This window comes from Pongo abelii, chromosome 23, assembly GCF_028885655.2.
Source record: "Pongo abelii isolate AG06213 chromosome 23, NHGRI_mPonAbe1-v2.0_pri, whole genome shotgun sequence".
NCBI lineage: Eukaryota > Metazoa > Chordata > Mammalia > Primates > Hominidae > Pongo > Pongo abelii.
The window spans coordinates 27,203,632-27,222,050 of record NC_085929.1 but is presented as its reverse complement, the minus strand read 5'-3'; the positions used below and the strand labels follow the sequence as shown (position 1 = coordinate 27,222,050).

The 18,419-nt window shown below is 44.8% G+C and overlaps 1 protein-coding gene and 1 pseudogene across 1 annotated transcript in view; both read right to left on the bottom strand.

The window, feature by feature from the left end:
- The window catches only part of CRKL (CRK like proto-oncogene, adaptor protein), a 36,008-nt gene that overhangs the window by 5,784 nt on the left and 11,805 nt on the right, over window positions 1-18,419 (bottom strand). Inside the window, exon 2 of the mRNA XM_002834636.5 lies at window positions 13,864-14,329. Within this exon, the coding sequence (XP_002834682.1) occupies window positions 13,864-14,329 (466 nt within the window). The remainder of the gene's footprint in view (window positions 1-13,863; window positions 14,330-18,419) is intronic.
- LOC112130711 (small nucleolar RNA U3) lies at window positions 1,201-1,274 on the bottom strand (annotated as a pseudogene).

Sequence of the window (18,419 nt, the reverse complement as noted above, 5' to 3'; positions counted from 1 at the left end):
CCTGTAATCCCAGCACTTTGGGAGGCTGAAGTGGGTGGATCACTTGAGCCCAGGAGTTCAAGACCAGCCTGGGCAACACAGTGAAACCCTGTCTCTAAAATACAAAAATGAGCCAGGCGTGGTGGCATGCACCTGCAGTCCCAGCTACTTGGGAGAATGAGGTGGGAAGATCGTTTAAGCGCAGGAGGCAGAGGTTGCAGGGGTGCAGTAAGCTGTGATCACACCACTGCACTCCAGCCTGGGTGACAGAGCGAGACCTGGTCTCAAAAAAAAGAAAAGAAAAGAAAAGAAAAAAAAAAAAAAAGGCTAGGCGCAGTGGCTCACATCAGTAATCCCAACACTCTGGGAGGCCAAGGCAGATGGATCACCTGAGGTCAGGAGTTCGAGACCAGCATGGCCAACATGGCAAAACCTCGTCTCTACTAAAAAATACAAAAATCACCAGGCATGGTGGCAGATGCCTGTAATCCCAAATCCCAACTACTCGGGAGGCTGAGGCAAGAGAATCACTCGAACCTGGGAGGTGGAGGTTGCAGTGAGCCAAAATCGTGTCACTGCACTTGGTGTAGCTGGACGCAGTGGCTCACACCTGTAATCCCAGCACTTTGGGAAGCCAAGATGGGAGGATCACTTGAGGCCACATGTTCAAGACCAGCCTGGGTGACATAGTGAGACCTAGCTTCTATTGGAAAAAAAAAAAGAGAGAGAGAGAAAAAACACATAAAAGCAGCAAGTGGCAGAAAAACACTACTAAATCACTGCTGCAGAGCACAGGATCAAGGAGCTACTGCTTAGACAGAGGGAACCTGGACCAGCAGAAGCAGGTCAAAGAGCAGCCTAGGAAGAGAATGGCTGAGAGACTTCTGGTGGCCCCTTGACCATTAGTGCCTCATTGTGGCCTTGCAGGAGTTTCCACATGCTAAAACACCATCATCATTCTTCATGCTGTTTTCTATCTCAACACAGAAAAGATATCCTGGCTGTTATGCAGCCTGGCTATGGAGCAGCTTCTTCCATGGCTCTACCGAACAGTGCTTGTGCTCAGATCCTAAAATGGTTGGTGGCTTGGCAGCCATCTTGCTGTTTCCCTCATCACTCCCTATTCTGGTGTAGTGCTCTTCCTCTGGGTTCATGGTACACGGATCCAACTCAAAGCAGCACTCACTTTGGAGGGCAGATCAATCTGGTTTTTTTTGGGGGGGGGAGTGCTCTACACCTTCAGAGAAACTTCTCTAGTAATGAACTATAGAAATGATCCCTGAAAGTATAGTCTTAGAGGGCAGATCAATCTTGATGTGGGTAGATACCAACTCAGTTCAAGGGGCAAACTACACCTGGAAGATGTGGCTGACCTTATCAACAGATTAAGAGGAAACACATACCTAACGCATCATCTTTATTAATTTTCACCCTATGGAACAGGACAATCCTAATCATTATTAGAACTGTCAAAATACTATCTTTGTGGCTGGCCGCACTTAGCACTTGGGGAGTGGGCACATTAACTCTAAAACACATATGCCAGGGACACTAGTCAGCCCTTTTATGTCCACCAAGAGTTAAATGGCAAGAGGGTACCTCTTGCTGCTGGCAATAGTTTCCTACAGCCCTACTTGTCCAGAGTGTGGTCCAGGAAATGACTCTACTGACTGGCATCTGGCACTTGATTCAAAGAGCAGTCAAGGCACTGGATGGCCCAAGCACTGGTCGTCACAGCAGTTTTTTGGTTCCATAATCAGCCTCCGCTACCTGTACTGATATGCTGAGATTGTATGCTTTCAGGTTACATAAAAGTAAGATCAGGAGTACACTGGTGACACTGGAATCATAAGTTCTAACTTGACTGATGTGAATGGGTCTCAGTGATCAAAGAACATCCTGCGAAGTTGTATGCACATGCATGAATGTATGCTGTTTTTCTGAAGACTGCACAACTTTCACTGGATTCTCAAAGGGGCTTATAGCCCCCAAAATATCTAAAACAAAACAAAGCCCATGTACTATAATCACCAGACAGGTATCATCCTGCTCTCTGTGGCTTTTATTCCTCTAGTCATTCAACAAATATTGAACATCTATGTGTAGGCCGTGGAGAGATACAACAGAGGACACAAAGGAGACAAACACCCCTGGCCCTCACGGAGCTGCATGGGTCCACTGCCTGCCCCTGTGTTCTCTGTGCACCTGCACCTGAATCAGAGTAGCCGGAGAGATAGAGGCTTTAAGAGCGCTAGGCTCCCTGTCTGTGTGCCCTGGGTATCAGTCAAGTAATCTCATGTGCTCAAACCCAAAACTGAATGCTATCTAATACGGTTTTAATACTGAAGACTTGGTCTCTTTCTTAAAATTACCACTATCCTTCAGAGTAGTAACTTGATTCAAGAGGGCTGTTTACTGGTTAACATAGAGATTTTATTTGGGAAAGGCAGGGGGCAGGGCTAAAGGTATCACAGGCCAGTATGCTGTGGTACAAGAGTATGTGGGCTTTTGGAAAGGAAGAAGTCAAGACATGATCATATATATAGAAAACTTCACAGATTCCATAAGGAAAGATACAAATTCAGCAAAGTTGCAGGGTACGAGATCACCACATAGATATCAGTTGTGTCTTATATATTGGTAATGAATAATTAAGAAAGTAATTCCAAGCGGGCATGGTGGCTCACGCCTGTAATCCCAGCACTTTGGGAGGCCGAGGCGGGCGGATCACGAGGTCAGGAGATCGAGACCATCCTGGCTAACACAGTGAAACCCTGTCTCTACTAAAAATACAAAAAATTAGCCGGGTGTGGTAGCAGGCGCCTGTAGTCCCAGCTACTTGGGAGGCTGAGTCAGGAGGATGCCGTGCACCCGAGAGGCGGCGCTTGCAGTGAGCCAAGATCACACCACTCCACTCCAGCCCAGGTGACAGAGCGAAACTCCATCTCAAAAAAAAAAAAAAAAAGAAAGAAAGGAAGTAATTCCAGGCAGGGCACAGTGGCTCATGCCTGAATCCTAGCACTTTGGGAGGCTGAGATCATCCTGGGCAACATGGTAAAACCCCAATTCTACTAAAATACAAAAAAAAGTTAGCTGGGCATGGTGGCAGGCACCTGTAGTCCCAGGTACTCAGGAGGTTGAGGCACAAGAATTCTGCCACTGCACTCCAGCCTGGGCAATGGAGTGGGAGTGAGGCTCTGTCTCCAAGAAAAAAAAAAACGATTCCATTTACAATAGCATCTAAAATAAAAATATCCAAGAATAGGCTGTGCGGTGGCTCATGCCTGTAATCCCAGCACTTTGGGAGGCCGAGACAGGTGGATTACGAGGTCAAGAGATCGAGACCATCCTGGCCAACATAGTGAAACCCCGTCTCTACCAAAAATACAAAAATTAGCTCGGCGTGGTGGCGCATGTCTGTAGTCCCAGCTACTTGGGAGGCTGAGGCAGGAGAATCACTTGAACCAGGGAGGCGGAGGTTGAAGTGAGCTGAGATTGCGCCACTGCACTCCAGCCTGGTGACAAGGCCAAAACTCTGTCTAAAAAAAAAAACAAAACAACAACAACAAAAAACAAACAAAACAAAAAAAAACGAGAATAATTTAACCATGGTGAAAGACTTGCATACCAAAAATTATTAAAGACCTAAATAAACGCAAAAACATTTGTGTTAATGGATGGAAAGACTTATGATTAAGATATTAATACTGGCTAGATGCAGTGGCTCACACCTGTAATTCCAGCACTTTCGGAGGCTGAGACAGGAGGATCACTTGAGCCCAGGAGTTTGAGACCAGTCTGGGCAACATAGTGAGACCCTGTCTCATAAAAGAAATTAAAAAAAAAAAAAAAAAAAAAAAAGCTAATACTACCCAAAGTGATCTACAAATACAACACAATCCCTATCAAAATTCTAATAGCCTTTTTTTTTGCAGCAATGTGAAAACCAATCCTCAAATTCATATAGAATTGCAAGGAACCTGAATAGCCAAAACAATCTTGAAAAGCATCAAAGTTAGAGGACTTATACTTCCTTGACTTCAAAATTACTATAAAAAGCTATAATAATCAACAGTGTGGTGCTGACATATGGAGAGACATACAGAACAATGGAATAGAACTGAGAGTTCAAAAATAAACCCACACATTTATGATCAAGTGATTTTTTTTTTTAACACATGGGAGTCTCACTATGTAGCCCAGGCTGATCTTCAACTCCTAGGCTCAAGCAATCTTCCCACCTCAGTCTCCAGGGTACCTGGGATTACAGATGTGCACCACCACACCCATTTTGGCCAACTGATTTTTGACTAGGGTGCCAAGTCCATTCGACAGGGAAAGAATAACCTTGCTGGGACAACTGCACCAATTTCCACATGCAAAAGAAAGACTCGGAAACCTTACCTCACACTATACATAAAAAGTTATTTAAAATGGATCAACAGCCTAAATACAATAACTAAGGTCAGGCATGGTGGCTCACGCCTGTAATCCCGACATTTTGGGAGGCCAAGGCAGGTAGATCACCTCAGTTTAGGAGTCCAGAAGAGCCTGGCCAACATGGTAAAACCCCATCTCTACTAAAAATACAAAAAATTAGCGGAGTATAGTGGTGAGTGCCTATAATCCTGGCTACTTGGGAGGCTGAGGCAGGAGAATCGCTTGAATCTGGGAGGCAGAAGTTGGCAGTGAGTCGAGATCGTGTGTGCCACTGTACTCCAGCCAGGGGGAAAGAGTGAGACTCTGTCTCAAAAAATATAAAATAAAATAAAAAACAAACAAAAACGCCCTAATAACCCAATTTAAAAATGGGCAAAGAACTTGAAAATATTTATCCAAAGATTTGCCAACAGCCAATATGAAAAGATGCTCAACATCAGTCACTAGGAACATGCAAATCAAAACCACAACGACATACCACTTCACACCTACTAGGATGGCTATAATAAAAAATATGGAAAATAACAAGTGTTGATGAGGATGTGGAATAATTTTTTTTTGGCGGTGAAGAAGGGAGCCCTTATATACTGCTGGTTGGAATGGAATATGGTACAGCTGCTATGGCAGCTTTTTGACAGTTCCTCAAAAAGCTAAACATGGGAGGCTCATGCCTATAATCCCAGCACTTTGGGAGGCTGAGGTGAGCAATCAGTTGAGGTCAGGAGTTCGAAGCCTGGCTAACATGGCAAAACTCTGTCTCTACTAAAAAATACAAAAATTAGCCAGGTGTGGTGGTGCGTGCCTGTAATCCCAGCTACTTGGGAGGCTGAGGCAGGAGAAATAGCTTGAACCCAGGAGATGGAGGTTGCAGTGAGCCGAGATTGTGCCACTGCACTCCAGCCTGGGCAACAGAGCAAAACTCCGTCTCAAAAAAAAAAAAGCTAAACACAGAATTACCCATTTGACCCAGAAATCCACTCCGAGATATATAACCAAAATAACTGAAAGCAAGGACTCAAACATTTGTGTGTCAATGTCCACTGCAGCATTATTCACTATAGCCAAAATAACGAAAACAACTCAAGTATCCATCAAGAGATAAATGGATTAACAAAATGTGATATATACATAACAATGGAATATTATTCAGCCCTAAAGGAATGAAGTCTTTATCTTATTTTCCTGTACAGATGGAGTCTCACTATGTTGCCCAGGCTGGTCTCAAACTCCTTGCCTCAAGCGATCTTCCCACCTTGGCCTTTCAAAGCACTGAGATTACAGGTGTGAGCCACCCCATGATGGGACAAGGAATGAAGTTTTGATATATGCTACAATCTGGATGAACTCTGAAAACATTGTACCCAATGAAATAATTCAGACCCAAAGGACAAATACCGTATCATTTTACTTATATCAGGTACCTAGAATAGGTAAATTCATAGACAGAAGGTAGATTGTTGGCAAATTATATAAACCTCAAGCTCTTAGTGTGGGAGCAGTCATGAGAATAAACTTCTCTCTGTGAACCCCTAGCTGATGGTTCTTCTCACTCAACAGCTATCACCAGAAAACAGCTATCGCAGAAAACAGAGGTCAGCCTAATGACCAGGATGGGACAGGCCCTGCCTGAACCACACCAGGGCCCCAATTCCATGGCATTCTGACTTAATTTACACATTAGGAAAGAGGAACAAAAACCTTTTAAAAATATTTTTTTCTGGGCCGGGCGCAGTGGCTCACGTGGTCAGGAGTTCAAGACCAGCCTGGCCAAGGTGGTGAAACCCCATCTCTACCAGGAAATACAAAAACTAGCCCGGCCTGGTGGCAGGCACCTGTAATCCCAGCTACTCGGGAGGCTAAGGCAGAGAACTGCTTGAACCCAGGAGGCAAAGGTTGCAGTGAGCTGATATCATGCCACTGCACTCCAGCCTGGGCGACAGAGCAAGACTCCATCTCAAAAAAAAAAAAAATATATATATATATAATATATAATATAAATATATATAATATATATTATATATAATATATTATACATAATATATTATATAATATATATTATGTATAATATATATTATAATATATGTTATATATTATATATACATACACAAACATATATGTATATATTTTTAAATATGAGAATCTTCTAAAATTCTAAAGGACTTTCTAAAGATTCCTACGTTTGCATGGTATTATAATCAAGGAAAAAAAGCACTTTTGGTACTGAAGAAATAAAGCTGAGATGCTGTGAAGGACAACTGACACAATGTCAAAGACAGAAGGGTGGAGGAGGATCCTGGTCGGTCCTGATGAAAGGTCCAAGGAGGCGAGTGGAAATGATTCCTCGGGCACCAGACATCCACACACCACCACGGGATGGGTAGGACACACCTGAGATTCTTGCTTAAGGTGAATGCTAACTTGTGGGCCTTTCTGAGAAGCCTTGGTAAGAAGGCTTCACGTTGCTAGAATGTGACGTGAGGTGAGGGACAGAAGCTCCATTACACTGGGAGGCTGTAAGCTTGCCGCATGGACCCCCAGGGCTGAGTCAGATGCTTCATGATGAACACATACAGGCCCAACAGCACTGCAGGCCACCCAGTAGGAGGAACTCATGATGATCCCTAAGAGATTACAAAGTCCAATCAGTATTACTGAAACCTAAACTTACTTTGCAGATTACTTCACCTCAGCAAGCAGAAGCAGCAATGAAGAAAATGCTAATACAAATTTAATTCTAAGCAACGAAGCAAAACCAATTGGTAAAGTGGGAATCTGATAATTCCAGGTCAGTCAGTAAAGGAAGTTGTACCATGGGCCCTTGGGAAGGCCAATTCAAAAGACACAGAGACCAGATGTAATCCAAATTACTACAGGTTTTGAAATGGGGCAAAGACAATCCAAGAAGAAATTATAAAAACGCAATCACAGATGACACAGAGCAATTATGGGAATGAAGAGCAAGAATGTTGAGGATGCTGGTAAGCTCAAAGAACAATGAGTATCACTAAGAAAAAAATGCCAAAAAAAAGAGCACCAAAGATGAGGAAAGGGTGTTCTTAAGAGCTGACCAAACACACTGGCAAGCAGGAGTAAGAGTCCAAGACTAGTCTCCTGTCATAGAGAAATTACATCATAGGACACTGGAAGACTTAGGAAGGGTCAAGTCTCTCGTTTTTTGTCAAAGATGGCAAATTCCATAAAATGTAAAAGTTAGCTTGAAATGAAACCCAGACAAAATTCTGGATGCGATTAGCTAACAGATGGTTTGTGAGGATGTAGAATGGGAAGTGGAGCATCTGGAAGCAGCATGAGCCCACCAAGAACAAGTCATGCCAGATCAACCTCACTGTCTTTTTATAGATATTAAAAGGCAGATCCGGAGGGGCTGCATAGAAGGACTTTAGTACAAAGATCTGTTGGTGCTTTTACAAAACCTGCAGTTAGGAAACTGGAGGGTAATGAATATGCTAGATGACATAACCAGGATTTTAAAAGATTCAGATGCTGGGCGTGGTGGCTCATGCCTATAATCCCAGCACTGGGAGGCTGAGGCGGGCGGATTACCTGAGGTTAGGAGTTTGAGACCAGCCTGGCCAACATGGTGAAACCCTTTCTCTACTAAAAATACAAAAATTAGCCAGGCGTGGTTGGCAGGCACCTGTAATCCCAGCTACTCGGGAGGCTGAGGCAGGAGAATCACTTGAACCTGGGAGGTAGAGGGTGCGGTGAGCCGAGATCACGCCATCGCACTCCAGCCTGGGCGACAAGAGTGAGACTTCATCTCAAAACAAAACAAAAAAAAGGATTCAGAGATGTACGCAGATGGTATGACAAGACCAAGAAAAACCAAAACAACAACAACAAAACTCAAGAGGGACAACTATGGGGCCATGCACTTAAGTCCACACACTGGGAAAGGCAAACACAAGAAGGGGACTGGCTGTGGCTTCTTTCTCCCTGGTGGAGAGCCAGAACACAAGACTTGTCAGCTACCAGAGCCATATAACATGAGACAGACCACCTCATGAAACTGTTATGGGCCAGGCGCGGTGGCTCAAGCCTGTAATCCCAGCATTTTGGGAGGCCGAGGAGGGCAGATCACGAGGTCAGGAGATGGAGACCATCCTGGCTAACACGGTGAAACCCCGTCTCTACTAAAAAATACAAAAAAAAATTAGCCGGGCGCGGAGACCATCCTGGCTAACACGGTGAAACCCCGTCTCTACTAAAAAATACAAAAAAAAATTAGCCGGGCGCGGTGGCAGGCGCCTGTAGTACCAGCTACTTGGGAGGCTGAGTCAGAAGAATGGCGTGAACCCAGGAGGCGGAGCTTGCAGTGAGCCGAGATGGCGCCACTGCACTCCAGCCTAGGAGACAGAGCGAGACTCCGTCTCAAAAAAAAAAAAAAAAAAAAAGAAACTTATGTTCCAGATGTGCCACAGGAAAGACATCTTTGTTTTGTTCACTACTGTATCCCAAGTTCCTAGCCTGTCACATAATAGGCACTCAATAAACTTTTGTTGAAGTGAATGTTTTTTTGGAGGTGTCCAAGTTGAGACTGGAGGGCCATGGAGTTAAGACTCTGAAGAGGGCTAAAAGCACTGGGAAAATGATTGAACTAAATGACCTAAGGTATCAATACAACCTTTCTGCTTGATTTATATCAATTTCATCCCAAATCACTTTAAGTCTCACTTGTAAGCCTGGGAAACTATTTTTCCTCCACACGATCTGTTTCACTGACTTCAATTCCCACAGATCCCCAGCTTGTGTCACCAACTGTTTTCTTATGCCACACCATGGGGGAAAAGCACAGGTGAGGCTGCATTTAGACACTTAAATACAAATTTTCATACAAATAGTCATGGGTGTGTGTACCCAGGGTTAAGTACAATTCTAAAGTTGCTAAGATATTTCTTCCCTTTTAGTCAGAAAAGCATACTGGAATGCAAATGAATGAGAATTATATTATTACATGACAGTCAAGCATTTACTCTAAATTTAAAAATTAATAAACAAAAAGAAATTGCCTGTAAACCTGACCTTGTCAGTTGTGAGAAACTGGCTGTTTCATGACTCAAATGAAGGCAATGCAAGAAAATTGTTAATCTCCTCGGCTCAGCCCTTTGTGATATGGCAAAAGCCCACTGCCCTGGCTGTCTTTTGCCACTTTTGCCCTTTGCCCAGCATGCTCACCTATCTACAGCTATTCAGTGACGTTAGTCTCATCACACAAGCTCTACTCACCTTACAGATACCAAGTACTCCCCTTCAAATCAAATCTCAGGATCAACTCTCTTCTTGCAGAAAAGTCAGCAAGAAAAGAAAATAGCTAAACACAGACTGGTTTTAAAATATCTCTTTACTTATAGGAATCCTCTTTTGAAAATCAAGATTAAAAAAAATTGTAAAATAATTTAAGGAATAAAGTCACCTAAGCCATCATCATTCTCTGTAATACTATCTAGGGGAATAACGAAGCTTCAATTATTGGCACATTTTGTCCTACTTGTCTGTTTCTCATTTTAATTTTAATACTTTTCCTAGTAACCTAATTGCAAAAGTCCCAAGAGTTGTTTTTAACAAGATCAGACAGGCACCACTATCCTAATAATAGTTTTAGAAGATAACGATCATAAAAACATTTACCCCAGCTACTCAGGAGGCTGAGGCACGAGAATCGCTTAAACCCGTAAGGTGGAGGTTGCAGCAAGCGGAGATCGCGCCATTGCACTCCAGCCTGAGTGACAGAGACTCAGTCTCGAAAATAAAAAAAAAATGTACTTATGCTATAACCTAAAGTTTCATTTAAATATACAGAAAGCGAAATACCACTAAATGGAATTTGGTAAAGGTCTATTTCTCAGGTCCCATTTACATTCTTTCTCAGTCAAGCACCAAACAAACCCTTGGCTGAAGCTCAGCTGGCTGGGTTAGTGTCATGAGGCTCAGGTGTGGAGAACCTCTCTCTGGGGCCAGAGAGACTAGGGGCTATGTAATGGCCAAGTATGTAGGTTATCTTAAAATACACAATCATTAACCAGGCTTCCTTCCTCCTACTCCTGACCTCTCTCAGGCACCTACTTATCCACCCACTCACCAAGCTCTAAGTGATCCCTTCTGTGATACCTGGTGTTCCTCCCTACAACCTCCTAGTACTCGCTCCAGTGAGCACACATGCACGCACACTAGATACAGGTTTCTAAAACACACATCCTAGAGCCAGAGGTCAACAGGCAGGTACCTAAAATTCTGACTGGCAGCCTCGATCTTCAAGGTTATCAACGAGCAGCTGCCAAACACACACGAGTCACACCCACTCTGACTCCTAGCTCCCCAATCCTATGCTATGACGGACGTGAAAATGCCTCAAAAGGCTGAAAACACAATGCATGCTACAGGGTATTAACAGCCCAGAGCACCTCGTGTTATTCTAAGGTGCTGAGGCGTAGACCAGGCCAGAGGCATGCACCTGTGCCTAGGCAGGTCTGTGTGTGGGTGAGAAAGCTGGAAGGCCTGGCCAGGCGCAGCGGCTCACCGCCTGTAATCCGAGCACTTTGGGAGGCCAAGGCGGGCAGATGATCAGAGGCCAGGAGTTCAAGACCAGCGTGGCCAACATAGTGAAACCCTGTCTCTACTAAAAACAGTCGGGTATGATGGCGGGCACCTGTAATCCCAGCTACTTGAGAGGCTGAGGCAAAAGAATCGCTTGAGCCCAGGAGGCAGAGGTTGCAGTGAGCTGAAATTATATCAACTGCACTCTAGCTTGGGCAACAAATGAGACTTCATCTCAAAAAAAAAAAAAAAAGGAAAGAAAGCTGGAAGGCCTGCTCAGCCAGCACTCCTATCTGTGGAGGCAGCCTCCTCAAACCTGGAGCCTCTCAGTCCCTGACCCCCACCACAGCCTCAAATGCTCCTTTTCCTTATAGCCAACTTGAAAGGGAGGTAAAAATCAAACACTGAAACAAACCTTCAGGTGCAGTTCATTCAGATACTACTACTGGTCCAAAGATAAACTTGAGGGCCAGGCATGGTGGCTCACGCCTGTAATCGCAGCACTTGGGAGGCCAAGGCAGGCAGATCACCTGAGGTCAGGAGTTCAAGACCAGCCTGACCAACATGGAGAAATCCCGTCTCTACTAAAAATACAAAAAAATTAGCTGGGCATGGTGGCGCATGCCTGTAATCCCAGCTACTCCAGAGGCTGAGGCAGGAGAATGGCTTGAATCCAGGAGGCAGAGGTTGCGGTGAACCGAGATAGTGCCATTGCACTCCAGCCTGGGCAACAAGAGCGAAACTCCATCTCAAAACAAAACAAAACAAAACAAAAACAAAAAAACACTGAGGACAAGCTATGGAAAAATACCCATGAAACCAACTCTAGCTAACTTTTATCTGTGGGCAGGCTGCTTGGTGAGTCAGGATTTGGTTTTTTTGAAGCAACAGGGTCCCTTACTTCATCCTTCTGAAATGCGCTTAGGGTCTCTCTCAACATTCTCCCCACTTTTTTTGAGATAGGGTCTCACCCTATTGCCCAGGCTTAAATGCAGTAGCATGATCTTGGCTCACTACAACCTCCAATTCCCTGGTTCAAGCGATTGTTCCACCTCAGTCTCCTGAGTAGCTGAGGCTACAGGTGCATGCCCACCACGTCTGGCTAATTTTTGTATTTTTTGGTAGAGATGGGGTTTCACCATGTTGGCCAGGCCGGTCTCAAACTCCAGACCTCAAGTTATCCACCAGCCTCGCCCTCCCAAAGTGCTGGGATTACAGGCATGAGCCACCGTGCCCAGCTGAGATAGAGTCTTTTTAAAAAGTAATATTTAGTTAGAAGAAAATGACTTGGCCAAGTGCAGTGGCTCATGCCTGTAATCCCAGCACTTGGGGGCTGAGGCAGGCGGGTCACCTGAGGTCAGGAGTTCGAGACCAGCCTGGCCAACATGGTGAAACCCTGTCTCTACTAAAAATACAAAAATTAGGTGGGCAGGGTGGTGCATGCCTGTAGTCCCCGCTACTCGGGAGGCTGAGGCAGGAGAATCACTTGAACTCAGGAGGCGGAGGTTGCAGTGAGCCAAGATCACGCCACTGCACTCCAGCTTAGGCAACAAGGCAATAGAGCGAGACTCTGTCTCAAAAAAAAAAAAGAAAAGAAAATAACTTGGTAATTAAAATGTTCAAGTTCTATTTCATGCTATTCTAATTTACAAAATCCATAACAAGCAAGGGCTGATGTATTTTAAAATCATTCCTCTATGGCTGGGCGTGGTCGCACATGTCTATAATCTCAGCACTTTGGGAGGCCAAGGCAGGCAGATCGCCTGAGGTCAGGAGTTCAAAACCAGCCTGGCCAACATGATGAAACCCCATCTCTACTAAAAATACAAAAATTTGACGGGCATGGTGGCAGGCACCTGTAATCCCAGCTACTGAGGAGGCTGAGGCAGGATAATCATTTGAACCCAGGAGGCAGAGGTTGCAATGAGCCAAGATCATGCCACTGTGCTGGAGCCTGGGTGACAAAGCAAGACTCCATCTCAAAAAAAATCATTCCTGGGCCGGGAGCGGTGGCTCACACCTGTAATCCCAGCACTTTGGGAGGCCAAGACAGGCGGCTCATGAGGTCAGGAGATCGAGACCATCCTGGCTAATACGGTGAAACCCCGTCTCCACCGAAAATACAAAAAAATTAGCCGGGCGTGGTGGCGGGTGCCTGTAGTTTCAGCTACTTGGGAGGCTGAGGTAGGAGAATGGTGTGAACCCAGGAGGCGGAGCTTGCCGTGAGCGGAGATTACGCGCCATTGCTCTCCAGCCTGGGCGACGGAGCGAGACTCCGTCTCAAAAAAAAAAAAAAAAAAAAAAAAAATTCATTCCTCTACCAAGCTCAAGAGAAATTCTAAGACATTTTCATATTTCTCAACTGCTTCCAATGTTAGAAATACACAACCATACAAGTAGCTATGTATTTGTATGTTGATTTTGCCTCTAGGTCATGGGTCTTCCTTAATTATTATCTTTCCTTACCGGAAGAAAAACCAACGACTGCAAAACTAAATCTGTTAGGCTTTGGGAACAAAAAAGAGCAAGGAGGCTGAGAATTTGGGGCAAACAAGGAATAGGACAGAACAAAACAAGCTGTGAAACACTAATAATGGGCCAGGCATGGTGGCTCACATCTGTAATCCCAGTACTTTGGGAGGTCGAGGTAGGAGGATTGCTTGAGGCCAGGACCTCGAGATCAGCCTGGGCAAACAACTCTTTTAAAATTACAGAGACCTCATCTCTATAAAAAAATTTAAAAATGAAACGCTAACAGTGCATTTCTTCCAAAATCATCCAGTGCTCTAATTCCATGAATATAAGCTTAAATGAGCAGAAACTAAACTAAAACTAAAAATTAAAACCAAACGTCAAAGGACCCAAAAAGCTAATCTGAACAGATTTTACCTCTAATGCCAAGGCAGTCTTGTCATAAGCACAGGGTACTCTTTTCTGGATTGCTTTCGCAAAGACAGGTCCATTCTGTGTGGATGGCAAAGGGGTGATTGCTGCCCCAGGAGAACCGGAAACTGCAGGTAGAGGAGTTGTGGTCTGAGGTTGAGCGTATGCATGAGCAGGTTCTGGGATCCCATAACTGTTGGAATTCCTATTTCCATGCTTTCCGTGTGGTGAGGATCTCACAAGCTTTTCGACATAAGGGACAGGAATCATCCCAACCCGGCCATCCTTGTTCCGGGCACTCCACCACTGTTCTTCAGGCTTCTCTATTATCACTAGGATCTCACCCTTTTTAAAGGGCAGGTCTTCGGCATCATTCCCAGGAAAATCATACAGAGTCCGTACATATTCCAGGTTATCTTCTGCTGTAGGCAGGTTGGGTGCTGAGACAGATCCCATTGGTGGGCTTGGATACCTTAAGAGAGAAAGAAAATTACTCTAAGACAAAAATCTTACTCTAAGCCAGTGCCTGTCAAACTTCTTAATAAACCACTCTCCTCTATAATAAATTATTTTCCTTTTTTATGAGACAAGTTTTGCTCTTGTCACCCAGGCTGGAGTGCAATAGCGCGATCTTAGCTCACTGCAACCTCTGCCTCCCAGGTTCAAGTGATTCTCCTGCCTCAGCCTCCCGAGTAGCTGGGATTACAGGTGCCCACTACCACGCCCAGGTAATTTTTTTTTTTTTTTAGTAGAGAAGGGGTTTCACCGTGTTGGCCAGGCTGGTCTTGAACTCCTGACCTCGGGTGATCCACGCACCTCGGCCTCCCAAAGTGCTGGGATTACAAGCATGAGCCACCATGCCCGGCCCCTACATTTTTTTTTGGAGATGGAGTCTTGCTCTGTTGCCCAGGCTGGAGTGCAGTGGCAGGATCTCAGCTCACTGCAACCTCTGCCTCTCAAGTTCAAGCAATTCTCCTGCCTCAGCCTCCTGAGTAGCTGGGACTACAGGCACATGCAACCACGCCCCGCTAATTTTTTCTATTTTTAGTAGAGACGGAATTTCACCTTGTTAGCCAGGATGGTCTCGATCTCCTGACCTCGTGATCTGCCTGCCTCGGCCTCCCAAAGTGCTGGGATTACAGGTGTGAGCCACTGAGCCCAGCCTTTTTTTTGGAGACAGAATCTTGCTCAGTCACCCAGGCTGGAGTGCAGTAGCGCAATCTCAGTTCACTGCAACCTCTACCTCCTGTGTTCAAGTGATTTTTCTGCCTCAGCCTCCCAAGTAGCTGAGATTACAGATGTGCAACACCATACCCAGCTAAATTTTGTATTTTTAGTAGAGACAGGATTTTGGCATGTTGGCCAGGCTGGTCTCAAACTCCTGGCCTCATGTGATCCACCCGCCTCAACCTCCCAAAGTGCTGTGATTACAGGTGTGAGCCACCACGCCTGGCCTTATTTTCCTTTCTGTATTCTTAGTAGTTAAGAAGGTTCTATCATGTTGTAATTTTTGTAGTCTGTACTGTCCCACAAGTTAATATTCTGAGTGTCTTTTCAAATTACAAGTATACACACACACATACACTCCATCTCTGTTTTACAGAAACCTTTTGATTACACAGATACCTGGTTTAAATTTATTTTTATAATCTCAAGTAAGTTCGGAAGCTGCCTTCCTTTGGACCCTTGTCACAACCACCACACACTCTTCCTCCCAGTCCTAATCTATGGCTTACATCCTGCACACTTCCCTGGACACATAGAAAATGACAAAGGCCTCTGCCTCTGGCCCCTTGAAAAAAAAGGAACAAAAAAGGGCTTACAGACTTGCCAAATTAAAAATAATCCACCACCTGGTGGCTCAGACCTGTAATCCCAGCACTTTGGAAGGCCAAGGCAGGCAGATCACTTGGAGACCTGCCTGTCCAACATATCAAAACCCTGTCTCTACTAAACAGACAAAAAATTAGCCGGGCATGGTGGCACACACCTGCGGTCCCAGATACTCAAGAGGCTGAGGCAGGAGCATTCCTTGAGCCCAGGAGTTAGAAGCTGCAGTGAGCTATGACTGCACCATTACACTCTAGCCTGGGCAACAGAACAAGACTGTCTCAAAACAAATAAATAAGAGGCCGGGCGCAGTGGCTCACGCCTGTAATCCCAGCACTTTGGGAGGCCGAGGCAGGCGGATCACGAGGTCAGGAGATTGAGACCATCCGGGCTAACACGGTGAAACCCTGTCTCTACTAAAAATACAAAAAATTAGCCGGGTGTGGTGGCGGGTGCCTGTAATCCCAGTTACTCGGGAGGCTGAGGCAGGAGAATGGCGAGAGCCCAGGAGGCGAAGCTTGCAGTGAGCCAAGCCTGCACCACTGCACTCCAGCCTGGGTGACAGAGTGAGACTCTGTCTCAAAAAAATAAAATAAAATAAAATAAATAAAATAAAATAAAATAAAATAAAAATAAATAAATAGCTAGCAAGAGTAGTAGGAGCAAGAGTAATAATAAAGAGCTCATACTTATTATCTATGCTAGGCATGGTTTACGGTCTTTGAAGAGATTAGATTATTTAATAGTCTGTGAGGTAGACGCTGTTATTATCCCCATTTTACAAATGAGGAGCCAAAGAAGAGGTTAGACTTGCACTCAGGGAGTCTGGTTCTAGTCTCTTCACTCATAATGAGCTAATCAGCCTTAGGGACGAACCCTGCATCTGTCAGGTGTATGAGAATTAATGGCATAATGCATGTGAAGCATTCAAAATTACCGAACAGCACCAAGCATCCAATGTGCCCACATGAACACACACATACCCCTTCAAGTACATCCCTGCTTCTATTTCTTTCTCTTTTTTTTGAGACAGGGTCTTGCTGTCATCCTGGCTGGACTGCAGAGTGGCACAACCACCGCTCACTGTAGCCTCCACCTCCCAGGCTCAAGTGATCCTCCCACTTCAGCCTCCTAAGTAGCTGGGACTACAGGCAGTTGCCATCACACACAGCCAATTTTTAAATTTTCTGTAGAGATGGGGGTCTCACTATGTTTTCAGGGCTTGTCTTGAACTTCTAGCCTCAAGCAATTCTCCCGCCTTGGCCTCCCAAAGTACCCAGCCCCTGCTATTTCAAGAGCCACAGAGATCCTATGAAGAGTCTAGTAAGTACCATATAAATTTCAGACACTATTAAGAGCACAGTCAGTTCCACCCTAGACTCCATCCAAGAGTATTTTATTATTTGTATAGTTAAAAGCAGTTAGCCAGTGCGTGGTGGCTCACACCTGTAATCCCAGCACTTTGGGAGGCCGAGGCGGACGGATCACGAGGTCAGGAGATTGAGACCATCCTGGCTAACATGGTGAAACCCTGTCTCTCTACTAAATATACAAAAAATTAGCCGGCCGTGGTGGCACGCACCTGTAGTCCCAGCTACTAGGGAGGCTGAGGCAGGAGAATGGTGTGAACCCGGGAGGCGGAGCTTGCAGTGAGCCAAGATCACGTCACTGCACTTCCAGCCTGAAACAGTTAGACTCTACCTCAAAAAAAAAAAAAAAAAAAAAAAAAAAAAGCCAGGCGTGTGGTGGCTCACACCTGTAATCCCAACAATGGGAGACTGAGGCGGGAGGATCACTTGAGGTCAGGAGTTCGAGACCAACCTGGCCAACATGACAAAACCCTGTCACTACTAAAAATACAAAAGTTAGCCAGGTGTGGTGGCGTGAGCCTGTAGGCCCAGCTACTTGGGAGGCTGAGGCAAGAGAATTGCTTGAACCTGGGAGGCAGAGGTTGCAATGAGCCGAGATCACATCACTGCACTCCAGCCTGGGCGACAGAGCAAGACTCTGTCTAAAAAATAAAAATAAAAAAATAAAAAAAAAAAGAAGAAGATAGCCAAGCCCATTCATTTACGTATTGTCTATGACTGTTTTTCACTACAAAGGCATAGTTGAGTAGCTGGACGGAGACCCTATGGAAAAGCTGAAAATATTTAAAATCTGACCTTTTACTCAACAGTTTGCTGATCCCCCGTCTAAATTCCTGGGTTAGGGAGGCAAAGTGTACTTTTCAACTTCCTTGCTTCCCTGGTGAGGGGTATGTCTGTGTACAAATTTGATAAAGATAGTTTCTATTTCCCTCCACTACTATACTACTATAGTGACCTTGGGGCTCATTTTCTATGTTAGTATCTGCAGAGATATTCATAAATATGACACCAAATCAATCTCACCAGCCATAACCCTGATATAAATTCCAAGTCCTCTGCCCTATATTCTCAAACTCATTTATTCATCAAACTCCCCTGAAAATTACACATTAGTTCCACTGAAGAGATAAATACATGTTGCTCCATGTCAGATATCTTAGCCTTTCCATTAGACCCCACTGTCTAAGGAAATATGAAGCATATTCAATAGAAAATTTATTGCTTCTCAATTATTTGTTCTTTGAGTAAGGTTGAAAACAGCACCCTCCCCCAACTTCCCTTTAAAATATAAAGGGTTGCCCAGGCGCAGTGGCTCAGGCCTGCAATCCTAGCACTTTGGAAGGCTGAGGCAGGTGGATCATG